We start from the raw sequence: 14,205 nt of genomic DNA, 5'->3' as shown, positions 1-14,205 counted from the left end.
CAGCAAATCATTTGCTCTTATTCTCTTTATGCATATTATACTTCACTATCAAGTTTTTTAAAAAATTTTCAATTTTTCTTGAATGATTAAACTCATTTATGTCAGAGTGAACCAGTTGCTTCACACATGCATATTAAAAAGTCTTTAAAGACTGATTTCACAAATTGCTGGAAAAGCAAGCTCCCCTTATCAGACAGGACTAAGTTGTTTGCTTATGTTGTCTGGGAGTTGATTGAGAAACCACTGCCTCAACTGAAGTTCTATAAATGGTTTTATAGACATTCCATTACTTCCTGTTCTGTGGTTTACATGCAATAGAACTGAACAGAGTTGGATTACTGGAGAGTTTATGAAATCCCAGTGGGTGATAACCCCCTGCTGCTTTTACATTCCAGGAGACCTGAGCTTGTTCCAATAGAGAACATGCCTTCATTTACCAGAACAAATCAAAGAGAGGTCACAGCATTAGCATTCAGTGGGAGTGCAGTAAGAATCTGGATCAAGTTCTCGCGCTGCTAGGATTAGTAGGATTGTTTGTTTTTTTCTCCTCATTTGCTTTGCGAAAGTTTCTGATGGGTGGAGCATCCAGTAACCCCTATTTCCCAAGCTCTTTCAACTTCCGTTAGAAGCAAGTACTTTCCTGTCCTGATTGTGATTTTTAGCAGAGGTGAACTGGACCCTGTGAGCACTCTCAGCTATTAAATGTGCCCTTAAACGATTCAAAACATGAGATTGCCTGCAAAGATTATTTGGTTGATATTATGGACTGTTTGTACAGCAGAAGGTAAGATGAAAACAAAAATGCTTTTTCCTCATAAGTGTATTAGGAAACATTTGCTGATGTTGTTTTTCACATAATTAAAATTTAGTCTAGAAAATGTGATTTAATTAGTAGTTTGTAGCTCAGTGTTTGGCTTTTGACATTTTATACGTTAAAAATGTAATTACCTGGGCTGGGGCTGTAGCTCAGTGGTAAAGTGCTTGCCTCGCATGTATGAGGAACTGGGTTCAATCCTCAGCACCACATAAAAACAAAGATACTGGTGTTCATCTACAACCAAATAAATATTTTAAAAAATGTAATTACTTTATTTGAATGGCATACCTGACTATTCATAATTTTATTTAATGTATAATTTAAGAAACTATTTCAATCTGGTATGATCATTTTCCATGAAATTAACATAAGATAAAATCTACTCTTTTTGTTTAGAAGTTTCATCAGTATGCTTTATGTGAAAGTAGTAAGAGATATGTGCATATACATAATCAAAGAAAGCCTTCAATCATATAATGATTTATTTCAGATGTGATTTTAACTCTTCCTAAAAAATAATAATTTAAAAATGATATTGCCAAGGCCTTAAAAGTCTTGTAAAAAAACATTACTTGTATTATTAGAATGAGAAGACCATATCAGTTTGAAACACAATTGAATATACAATATTTGTAACATTTAACTTTTTCATTTGGTTTCTTTTTTCCTATGGTTATCTATAAGGTATATTCTCTGTGAGCACTCTTTTGGATTAGTAAATGTGAGCACTAGGAATTTTTTCCTAATATTAGCAAAACAAATTATGAATTTATAATTAAATTTTTTTAAAAATTATTTTTAGTTGTAGATGGAAACAATATCTTTATTCATTTATTTTTATGTGGTGATGAGAATCGAACCCAGTGCCTCATCCGTACAAGGCAAGTGCTTTACCACTGAGGCCCAGCCCCAGCCCCAGCCCTATAATTAAATTTAATTCTACCTATAATTACCAATAGATTAAAATTTTTATCCTCAGGGAAGTTTGCTTTCCTAATTCATGATAGGTAACTAGATATATGATAGGTATCTGAGCAACATTATAGTGTCAATTGAATAGTATATCATTCATAATTTTCCCAAACTTTTTACTTATCAAAAACATTTTGATTGAGTGCCTACAATATAGTATCTAGCCCCTGAAGAGTATTACCAAATAAAGAGTATTAGCAAATGTTACAGAACTTTTCTCTTTGGAGGTTTTCCAATCTAGAAAATAAATTCAGATTTTTTTTCAGTTATGTTTTTTAGGAATTTTTTAAAAAATCATTTAAAATTTATTTAAAGTTATTTAAAAAGTTATTTCAGTTATGTTCTTTAGGAATTTTTTTAAAAAGTTAATATGTTTTCAAATATTGTATCCTTTTTTTTAGCTATATATTCTAATATGTTATTGCTTATTAGCTCATAAACCTTATATCCAGCCACTTTTTTCCCCCCCTCAGTACTGGGGATTAAACTCAAGGCCTTTCATGCAGTGCAAAGAAAGTACTCTACCAGAGTTACATCCCTACCCATATCTAGTGATTAAAAAAAAAAAAAAACTTTATGTATTTATGTGCTTATTTATTTATTTACTTATTTTATGTTTTTATTAGTGCATTCATTGTGGTATATTCATACAAGTAAGTACATAGCATAATTTGGCTACTTTTAGAACCATGCAGATATCAGTTTCTTGCACATATAAATACAATAATTGGAAGTTGAAAATAAAGTATTATTGCATTTGCAAAAAAGTTCTAAAAGAATGTGAATATTACCAATCGTAGCAAACTTTCTTTTCCCTTAAGTAAATTTTTTTGTCTTTTCTTATTTTATGGGAATGCTTTTAATATTTTACATTACATACTGTTTGCTGAAGTTTTATGTAGATATCATTTACGATGTAAGGAAGATTTATTTTATTTTTTTACTAATTTGTCATTAAGGCCAAGTTAAATTGAGTTGTTTAAATGATTACAAAGTGGAATTTGAAATATTATTAAAATGGAGTGCAGCACAGTATATATGATTATTCAATAAGATTGATTTAAATTCTTCATTTGCATAATCAATTCCAGCTGGCTTGTTTCACTTGTATTTTACTTTTCTTCAATGTGTGTTTAAATGTGATATCAGTTCCTGCTGGTGAATTGAGCAATAGCACATCCATGTTGTAGTAGAAACAACTCTTTATCTGGCTATATTCCTAACAGATAAAAAAAAAATTCTAGAATTTAAAATGTTATTTAGGTCAGCCTCATAATAGCCATCAAACCACATGTAAGATAGTAAGCCAATAAGAAAAATTTTATGAATTTTCAGTGGATATAGGATTCCTATTTTATTCCTTACTTTTCAGAAAGTCTCTGAAACAATTAGTTGAAAATGTCACCAATTTCATCAGTCGATTATGCCTCAGAGAAATTTTACTAAGCAGAATAGCCTTGATTGCTGAAAGTATTCATATATACTTCAACATTTGCTTCTGTTTTTATTTTCCTCATTGAATACTGAATACTAAATTGAGAGATTGAAATAGTTCTGAAAACTACCACAATCTGCTCTACTCCACTAGACACAAAATGTAAACATTTCATAAATTTCTTCTGTCTTGATAAGAATGAACATTCCTCAGAAAACCAATACTCCTACAGAATAATAATAGCAGGGAAAATGTGTAAACTCAGCTTTCTGTTTGTTCTCCCCTTTTACTATGCTGGGGACCAAGTGGCACTTTGAATGTAGTGCTTGATCTGCATTCACATTCCTCCTTGTGTAGGAGCATAAGTTGCTTTTTTCTTGTGAAAGGTCTTGGCTCCAGGAGAGACCACGGGCTGCTGAGAATTGGGTGGGACTTACAAGACAGAGTATAAATTACAGTTCTTTAATCAAACCAGAGTTTCAGTTTTATTGAATGTATTATGACCAAGCTTTTCCAGTAGATCTTGAAAATTTAGGATCTAACAATTAAATACTATCTGTGATTAGGCCATAACCCCCAAATTACAAGATCATTAAAGTAAACAGATTAAAACTATACTGAACTATGTCCAACTGAAATATGCGCTGGCTTATGGCATTTTGGAAGATAGCGTTTTCTGATCCTGGAGGTTTTAGAGGGCAAAAAATGTTCTTTGAGGCCTAGAAAGACCTTATAGATTAAAGATTGAGAGGTTCCATTTCAGTCAAGAAAAGGAGAATTAGTTTTGTTACAAAATACATTGTTTCAGGTGTAAGATATTTTAAAATTTGAGTTAACCCTAATGTGAAAAAAACTGATATTATATATCATATAAAAACTAAATACACATCAATAAAAATTGCTCTTGATAAAGATAAACATGTAAATGTTATATGTCATTTTCTTATCTAAAAAAAAGTGATAGTATATCATCTCAAATGGTTTTAATTTCAGTGTGACAAATAAAATCCCCCATTTCGCCCAAACTCCACATAATCAGAGATAGGTATATGGGTTTTTACCTATATAACGAGAATACAAAGTGGAATCCCATGCAATATCTCCGTTGTCTTTAATATCTTCTCTTCTCTTGAAATACTTTGCAAGTTGATGTTGTCATAAATTCAACCAATCTGTAATTTACATGGAATGACAAACACTCTGAATCAATACTTTAATTATCCTCCATAATATCCTGTGAATTATTACAACCTGACAATGTTATTACCATTTTAGTGGGGGAAGGTAGAAATGGATGGTAACAAGAATAAGAAAAGGGCAGAGTAATTCTCGAACACCAGGTGCTCCCAGGTAGAGGAGAGGGATGAAGCACTACAGAGGGTGACCAGGGGTACAGACACCATCCTCAGAGATGGTGAGAAAGTGAGAGGTGTACTAAGGCAGGTCTTGTTCACTGTAAATTTAGGCATATTCTGGCAAAGCATATGCTGCCCTTCCTGCATACATTTTTAAACTGAAACTAAATATTTACACATTGCAAACTGACATCATTCTAAGGGAGAAGTAAGTTTCTACATGTAAGTTCAAAAACATGTTCGTAAACAGTTTTCATTTTTGGCCTTTGGTTACTAAGGTTTGATCCAAAGTTGAAATTGGTCTGTTTTTATCCACTAAGTCTCTGTTTTTGTTTTTTTTTTTCAGTCTACCACTTTTCCTTCTTTGCAATTATGCCTCTCCCCCCCACACCATCCCCCCACATGCCTAGGTCTTTGAGATTCTGCCAACCAATCTGTCTTGTGCTCAGTTAACTAATGTGCACTTTATCCATTTCTTAACTTTAATAAATATCAGAACCTTGTACATGAAAAGGGCATGAGGTAATTGGGAAAATGTGTTACATTTTTGCTTAAAATTATATAAAGAAGCATTGCAAAAAATAACTCAGAGAAAATAAATTAATGGAACAGAGGGAGAAAAAAAAAACCAGCATGAAATAATAAAAGAAAAAGAACATAAAGATTTGACAGAGCACTTTTATTTGTTTTGACATTTTAACTTAGAAAGCCAAGTTTCTCATAAACCTTGTTAACTGGAAATGTAATAGATAGAAAAGTGATTATAGAATGTTCCTTCAAAGGTTCCTGAAAGTTTTTTTTCTTTTTTAAGCTAAATTAAAGTGATTACTTGGTTCAAAACTGTATCATAAGTTCAGACTTGGGACACATAGACCAGATGCACAATGGAATTACAGAAATTAGAGTTTCTGATTTCATGGAACAGCTTCTAAGTGCACTAAACATTGTTTCCTCATCGTCTTTTGTATTTTTACATTTGCTGCAGTCTAATATGCCCTTTTCCTATGGGCCAAAACCTACAGATCAAATGGGAAATCTCCTAGATAGTTTCATTTTCATTCATTCATTCATTCATTCAGTGATCACTTTGTGACTTCTACGTGCTAGGCAGTATGACAAGTACTTTCTAAAGGAGATAGCTTAGTGGAACAAAAAACAAAGAAATGAATATTTTAGTATAGTAATACATTGTATTTTATCATAAACTAGTATTACAGACATAAACAAAAGATACTATAGGACTATGTAGGTAAAGCAGGAAAATAAATTGGGAGGTATGAATGGGGTAGGGTGTGGTTGGGAAGTTGGTTTTTAAAAGATGGAATAAGGAGAGAAGTACATTAAGAATGTTATGGTATCCAGGATAGGGATGGATACACACACACACACACACACATTATAGTTGGACATTTATTTATTTATTTTTATGTGGTGCTGAGGATTGAACCCAGTTACTCACACGCGCTAGACGAGTGCTATACAGCTGCTCCACAACCCCAGCTCCCCAGGATAGGTTTTGAAGATTGAGTAGGAGTTAGCCAGGAAAAGTAGTCAAAGAAGACATTAAAGACGGAGGAACATCAAATGTGCAAACCTGTCTCCATGTATCCATTTGCTCTATCAGCCACATCCCCAGCCCTTTTTAATATTTTATTTAGAGACAGGGTCTCATTGAGTTGCTTAGCTCCTTGCTTTTTGCTGAGGCTGGTTTTGAACTCATGATCCTCCTGCATCAGCCTCATGAACCACACCACCATGCCCGACTTCCTTTCTCTCTTAATATTTATCCCCAATATTCCCTGATAATTACTCAGATGCTAAATTATTCCTACTGCAGGATACTCGGGGTCTCATTTTAATGTTGCCCTGCGGCTAAGCTGCTTTTTGTGGCAGCCAGTCAAGCGTTATGAAAACTCATTCCATATATACTAACAATTTATTTTAAGACTGAAACAATGATGGGCAATAGGTAATAGCTACTCAAACACTACATGTTTCAAGAGATTTGATCTCAGAGGAACCAAGCTGTTTTCTGATAGTAATGTATTTCAACCTAATTATGGCATACCTATTATTCTACCCAGTTTCTTATGGCTGTTACCTGTTTTTCCATTCTCTTTTTACGATCCTGGAATAATCTTTTTTAAATAATTTTTTTGGTTATAGATGGACACAATACCTTTATTTATTTATTTTTATATGGTGCTCAGGATCGAACCCAGAGTCTCACACACATTAGGCAATCACTTCACCACTGAGATACAACCCCAGCCCCACCCTGGAATAATCATCATATTCTTTTTCACTATTAAAAAATGTTACACAGAAATTGTGCAATCATCTTTTTAAATATAAAAAAATATAATTTTATTTTTTGAAATCTTATTAAGTGCAACATAAACTCTATTCCTTTTTTAGAGTTTATTTTTTCAAAAACTTCCTTGCTGCCACTGATATTTTCTTTACACCACTTTTCCCAATTACCTTTCTTCTCATGATACTTATAATTTGAATAACATTTTTAGAAGCTATTTGGATCATATCTCATATATGCATGTAAAGTATACTCATGTATATCCATGAGAAGATAGGAAAGAAATCTGATGCAAAATATCTGCTTTTTTCTATTTCCATCTTGTTCACTTGCTTTATTTTTGTTAAAATTGGTTTTGTAGTTTAGGTTTTTAGTGTATTCTACCATAATCTAAGTTAAGAAGTAGGCTATTTAAAAATATCTCCTTCTCTACTCTTTCCCCCCCCCCCAAAAAAAAGTGATTTTAGAAAAATGGAGCAAATGTAAAAAAAAAAATGGTAAAAATTTAAGTAAAGTTTTCTGAATCCCACTATTATCTATAATCATAATGGAACAATAAAAAATTTCAAAGATACAAAGAAAATAATACCATTCTCTTAAATTTGAAAGTTAAAAAAAAAGCTAAATGATAATTAAATGACTATTAAATGCATAGGATGAAACATTTGTTGTTTAAATCCAAATAAATACTTGGATATAAGAACACTGACTTTACTTATTAATCTGTAATTGGAAGCATAACATAGAAATTTTTTAAAGTTTTAAGATAAATCAAACATGAAAAAATATTTGCACACTTTGAAAAATATTTTTATACTGCCTATTTAATAAGTCCCTGCTCAATTTTCTTTAAGAACTGCCAATTTAATTCAAGAAAATGTGTACATACATGTTGATGGTTTGATTATTTGGAGCAAAATAACTTATTGATTACTTAGAAATTTTTGAGAATGTTTTTAATTAAGCTTGAACATGTAGTTTTTTTGTTGATTCAGGCAAATAAACATCCTAACATAAGAAATGCTTAACTATTGTTATAACTTGATATGGTGAATTATTACTTGAAATATTTTTGCTGACATAAGTTAGTAATAAAAATTCCATGTATTGGGGATTAGAACAAAAATAGACAAGATGTATTTGAAGAGAGAAGACATTAAATATTATTGAAAATTATTTTACCATATAAACAGAGACAGTCCTCAATTTCATTTAGCTTATACTTTGAGAGTGATAGACAAAAATCCTAATTCAGAGCAACAGTTCTGAATTATAAACTAAGTTATGAAGGAAACAAGGGCCAAAGGAAAGAAATTGGGGTGGAACTGTGCTGCAACATTAGATGAGCTAGACTTGGGGACCGACTAATAATAAGTGGATGGCTTTGAGCAAGCAGCATTTGAATAGAGTTTTGAAAAATGAAGCAAAGCCAGTCATCAAAAATCTGTAGTACAAATATTCTTAGAGGGAGAAACAAATAGAAAAATAGATCTTTAAAAAAAGGAAAGAAAGAAAGAAAACTAAAGAGAAATAAGTTTTGAGATGCTTAACAAATTATAAACAAACCAGGGTAGATCTGTCACAGTTAATAAATGGGATACTTATGAGAAGAGACTGGAGAGAAGGGCAAGAGCCAGATAATGTGCTTCTGTCCAGGTGGAGGTAAGGAATGAAGACTCCTTAGTAAAAAGGAGATGTCTGAGAAGAATGTTAATCACAGGAGTGGTGTGATCAGATCTGCAAAAATCACGTGGTTTTGTGCAGAATGGCCTGGTAGAACAGAAGAGTTGAGGCCTAGAGTCAAGTTAGGCTGGTCAATAACATAATGTGAGGAAATGGAGAAGGGATGATAATTTATTTTCTTACAAAATCCAGTGATGCCATTTAAAATTGTGAAAGAAAGCACTGGAGTGTTAAAGTTATTGGTGGTTAAACAAAACAGAAAAAGAAAAATAAAAGGTAATAGTATGAGAATTCCTTAGGTATGAATAACACCTATACACAAAGTAAGTTTTTGAGGAGCTGGTAGGAAGAGATATGGCCTTATATTTTATATCTTGTTAAAAGTAACTAAATTTGAAAGATCAAGAATTAGAAGTATAAACACATTGTTTGAAATTGGAATAATAAGCAGAAAAAAATTATTGGCCTCTGGGCCTAACTCTTTGCAGATGAACTACATTTTGGGTAGAGGTATTCCTTTAATAAAAGTGATTTTAATCAAATAAATTGATAGGAAACTTTGCATATCACTTTGTTCCATTAACTTAATAAAAGCAAAGGAACTGGATTTATCACAATGCAAAGGTTGTGGAAATAGTCTCTACTTACAATGTTGGGAACTACATTTGAAATTTAACAAATGTATTTTCCCAGTAACAGAAACACCACAAAATTGATCTAGATTTTGAAAGTTAAAGATACACACTCCAACCTATAACTAAAGAGAAATTCTCCATGTAGCAACCTGGACGTGAAATTTCAATATCAAAACAAAAACATCAGGCTTTTTGGTAGTGGTTAAGGGTGGAGAGTGGTGGTGTTTTGTAACGGGATATTGGCACCACCTAGTGGAGAAGATTTTGTTTGTTTAAATTATGAAAATCAAAGCTCTAGTGAGGAAGCTCAGGTTAACCAACATCACTAACACTAATGTTAAAATATTTTACAAAATCTTCAGAAGAAAATCAATGAATATTACAGCCTACGCAGATATTTTATTTTTTCCCAAAATGCAATTTCACAGAAACGTTTTTGTTTTTATGAAATGTAAAACATTGCTCAGTTATGTTATTAATTCCCCTTACTTTAAACAAAATATTTTTAGTTGTAGATGAACAAATACATTTATCTATCTATCTATCTATCTATTTATTTATTTTTATGTGGTGCTGAGGATCGAACCCTGTGCCTTATACAAGGCAAGTGCTCTACCACTGAGCCACAACCCCAACCACTTTCCCCTTACTCTTTAAAAAGAAATTCCAGAACAGAAGGTTAAATAATTACCAGTATTATAAAACCAAGTAATAAAAGAAGTTTGACAATTGAAATAATAATCTAACAAATATGTATAATAATAAATATCTTAAAATTTGCCATTTTTAAAAACTAAGATGCAATGTTTCTAATATCACTGTTATTGTATCTTAATTTAACAGCACATTGTCTTAAAATCATTAACAATTAAAATCAATAACCAGCATATTTATTTTTTCATTTGATTTTATTTACTTTTGTTTGTTCTAATTAGCTATACATGACAGTAAAATGCATCCTAACACATCACACATAGATGGAGCATAATTTCTTATTCTCCTGGTTGCATACGATGTAGAATCCCACTGGTCATACTGTCATACGTGTACATAGGGCAATAATGTCTGATTCATTCTACTAGCCTTCCTACCCCCATATTTATTAATTTTGTTTTTGTTTTGTATATCATATAATTAGTCTTACAAATAAGAATGTCAATTTTTCTTTCATATTTTATTGTAAAATATAATACATATAAGTAAATAAAATATGAACATATTCTATTACAAATAATTCTAATCATTCTTTTTTGTTCCTAATGATGATTATTTGTGCCCCCTCCCTTTACTCTTGATTAGTCTTGTCAGGATTGCATTAATTTTGTTTTGTCCACAAACTAGCTTTTAGTTTCTTTAATACTTTATATATTGTGTATTTTTTTCATTTTATTATTTCTGCTCTTTTTACTATTATTTACGAATTTCTTTCTAAATAGCTATTTTTCTAGCTTTTTGAGAATTCTCACTACCTTAAGTTTTACCTCCTTTCTGTATTTTCATTTATTTTACTAAATGTTTGTGTACAATTTTGGTTATTGTTCACTTCAAAATACTTTCTAATTCTCATTGATTTGCTCATTGACCTATAGAAGACTTTATGTATTTGTAAACTAATTATTTTTTATTGCTATTTTCTAGGGTTTTTTCTATAACATGGGGGAACAAGAATATATTTTGATTTTGATATTTTGAAATTTATCAGAACTTTTATTGTGATCATCTAATGTAATTTATTATTATATTTTATGTGTTTTTTTGAAACATTCTTGGGTACAGTGTTCTTTGTATGTAAAGTAAGTCTTTTGTTTTGTAAGTTTCTCAAAATATCCTTAAGAATTTTTCTTGCTTTGTTCTCATCAGTTATTAAGAGGTACACACTTACACACTGTCTCCAACAGTAATTTTGAAATATATATATATATATATATATATATATATATATATATATATACACACATATATATGTGTGTGTATATGCACACATACACACACAATATATATATATAATGTGTATATATACATATGTATGTATGTGTGTGTGTGTGTGTGTGTATATATATATATATATATATATATATATATATATATATATATATTTTTTTTTTTTTTTTTTTTTTTTAATTAGGTGATTCACATTTTATTTTAGACTTTTTTTTTTTTTGTACTGGGGACTGATACCAGGGGCATTTAACCACTGAACCCAGCCCTTTTTTATATTTTATTTAGAGGCAAGATCTTGCTGAGTTGCTTAGGGACTTGCTAAACTGCTGAGGCTGGCTTTGAACTTGAGATTCTCCTGTCTCAGTCTGCTGAGTCTCTGGGATTAAAGGCATGCTCCACTGCTCCCGGCATTATTAGTATTCTTGATGACTGCCATTCTGACTGGTGTGAGATGAAATCTCAGTATAGTTTTGATTTGCATTTCCTTGATTGCTAATGATGTGGAACATGTTTTTCAAATGTATTTGTATTTCTTCTTTTGAGAAATTGGTGTTTAATTTGTTTGCCCTTTTAGTAATTGGGTTATTGGATTTTTTTTGGTGTGAAATTTTTTGAGTTCTTTATATATCCTAGATATTAACCTATGTCAGAAGAGTAACTAATAAAGGTTTTCTCCCATTCTGTAGGTTCTCTCTTCACATTCTTAATTGCTTCCTTTGCTGTGAAGAAGATTTTTAACTTGATACCATCCCATTTATTAACTATTGGCTATTTTTCCTGAATGTTAGGTATCCTGTTGATAAAGTTTTTCCCTGTGCCTATATGTTGAAGTAATGACCCTACATTTTCTTCTAGGAGTTGCACAGTTTCTGGTCTAATTCCTAGGTCTTTGATCCATTTTGAGTTGATTTTTGTGCAGTTGAGAGATAAAAGTTTAGTTTCATTCTTCTACATATGGATAGCCAGTTTTCCCATGAAACTGGAACATTTAATCCATTTCTGTATCATAAAATTACTGATGTGTTACAGTTAAAATCTAACCCTTTACCTTAATCCCTTTTACTATATTTGATTCCTCTTTACTATCTTGCTGCCTTTTGAGTTGGTTAAATTTTTTGATTTAATTTTTCCCTTCAATTAGGTTAAAATTTTCATCTCAATTCTGCTTCTATAACTTTGGCAATTAATCTAGAAATTAAAAGTAGTTGTTTTAGTTCATTTGGACTGTTATAACACACCATCATTAACTGGGTAGTTTATGTAACCACAGATGTTTGTTTTTGACAGTTCTGAAGGCTGGGAAGTATGAGAAGGTGCCAGGGGAGAATCAACTGAGGGCACCTTCTGGTTCATAGACAGCACCTTCTACTTGTGTCCTCACATAGTGGAATGGACAGGGCAGCCTCCTTAGTAAAACCACTCTAGAACTTCTTTTAACATAGTCATGAGAGCTCTACCTTCACAACCTACTACCTCCCCCAAACCCCATGTCCTAATACCAACACATTGGTGATTTGGTTTAAACATGAATGTTGGGGAAGCAACAAACATGGATATAATAGTATGAGCCTTGTTATCAAAGTCTGACGCTAATTTATCATTCAGACTTCAGAAGAAAAGTCTAATCAGCAGAAGATTATCTAAATGCCCATCAGTTGATCAATATACGCATTTATCTATCTAGCTCTTAAAAGAGATTTCTTCCTAGTTGCTTAGGAAATTATGGCAACAATATATACAAGTCCGAAATCTACAGGATGGGAAGTCAGAAAGAGAAGGTCACAAGCAGACTGGAACTCACAGAGAAGGCAACTGCTGTTCACAGTAAAATTTCTTCCAGAATTTTTACCTTGAATAAAGTCAATAGATTTATTGCATGCCCTCCTAGCAGCACATAGATCAGTGTTTGATGGAATAACAAAAGATGGAGGCCCAGCCATTTTCATCTACCAATTATTACACCTATGTATGAGTGCACAAATAGTGTAACTCTACATCATGTACAACCAGAGAAATGAAAAGTTGTGCTCCAGTTGTGTAAAAAATAAAATAAAAATTATTAAAATAAAAGAAGAAAACTATCACAGCTAGTTAATACCTTTCCAGTCTTCTCAAAACTGAGAGCTTATAAAACATCAATTCCCTTTTCTCAGTTTATACACCATTGTCATGTAGTTTATATATGTGTGTGTGTGCACACTTGTGTATGTAAACAGCATAAGATTATATATGTACATATATTATATATATTTGTTTTGTAGTCAATGTTAATTTAGATTTACTCCTGTGTATATCATTTTCTTTGCTCTTCATTTCTTCTTTTATCATAGACCCTATATCCAGGGGTATTTTCCTTTTCCTGAAGTATATCTTTTAGTTCATTTGTTTTTATTTTCTTCATGTGAATTTATGGAGGCAATTTTCTCAAATTTTATTGATCAAATTTTCATTCTTGAAAAATTATTTGTGTATGTAGAATTCTAGATTGGTAATTACAGCTTTCTCCAAATTAAAAAGATCTTTTAACAACTTCTAGCTTGTTACCGCTATTGAGAAGTCTGCTTTAAGTCTAACCATTAACTGCCATTAAATGAATCTGACTTTTTCTTTGGCCAGGTTAAGATTTCACTCTTTTCTTTGGTTTTCTGTGTATTCTTTAAAATGAAGCTAGGCATTCATACCAGTGATACCACCAGTTACCCAAGAGGAATCCTGCTTCCTCACACATTGAAGTATAACATTAGAGAAGCACACTGAGGCAAGCATATAAAGCAGGGTTTATTTAGAAAGGGGTAACATAGACTTCTCCCAGGAGGAAGAAGTGGGCCATGGCTGGTATCCTGGTATCTTAAGAAGTGAGGGTATTCTGCCTTTTTTTTTTTTTTTAAATGTCTTAGGCTTCCTTTGTTCTCCTGCTCTCTTCCCCTTATCTCTCTCCTTTCTGTGTATGTGACTAGGCCCAGGAGATGCTCAGGTGGAATGACCAAAATGTAAGAAGCAGATGGACAGGGGGATTGGCCAGATGAAGCAGCCCAGGACACATTAATTAACAG

The 14,205-nt window shown here is 31.9% G+C and overlaps 1 protein-coding gene across 1 annotated transcript in view; it reads left to right on the top strand.

Annotated features, from left to right (window-relative positions):
* The first annotated feature begins 601 nt into the window (after positions 1 to 601).
* Cfh (complement factor H) overlaps positions 602 to 14,205 on the top strand; it is an 85,386-nt gene continuing 71,782 nt past the window's right edge. Inside the window, exon 1 of the mRNA XM_071600201.1 lies at positions 602 to 784. Within this exon, the coding sequence (XP_071456302.1) occupies positions 727 to 784 (58 nt within the window). The 5' untranslated portion in view covers positions 602 to 726. The remainder of the gene's footprint in view (positions 785 to 14,205) is intronic.

The sequence above is a fragment of the Marmota flaviventris genome, chromosome 12 (genome assembly GCF_047511675.1).
Source record: "Marmota flaviventris isolate mMarFla1 chromosome 12, mMarFla1.hap1, whole genome shotgun sequence".
NCBI classification, from domain to species: Eukaryota; Metazoa; Chordata; class Mammalia; order Rodentia; family Sciuridae; genus Marmota; species Marmota flaviventris.
The sequence above is the reverse complement of the archived record's forward strand: the minus strand, read 5'-3'. Positions and strand labels throughout refer to the sequence as shown.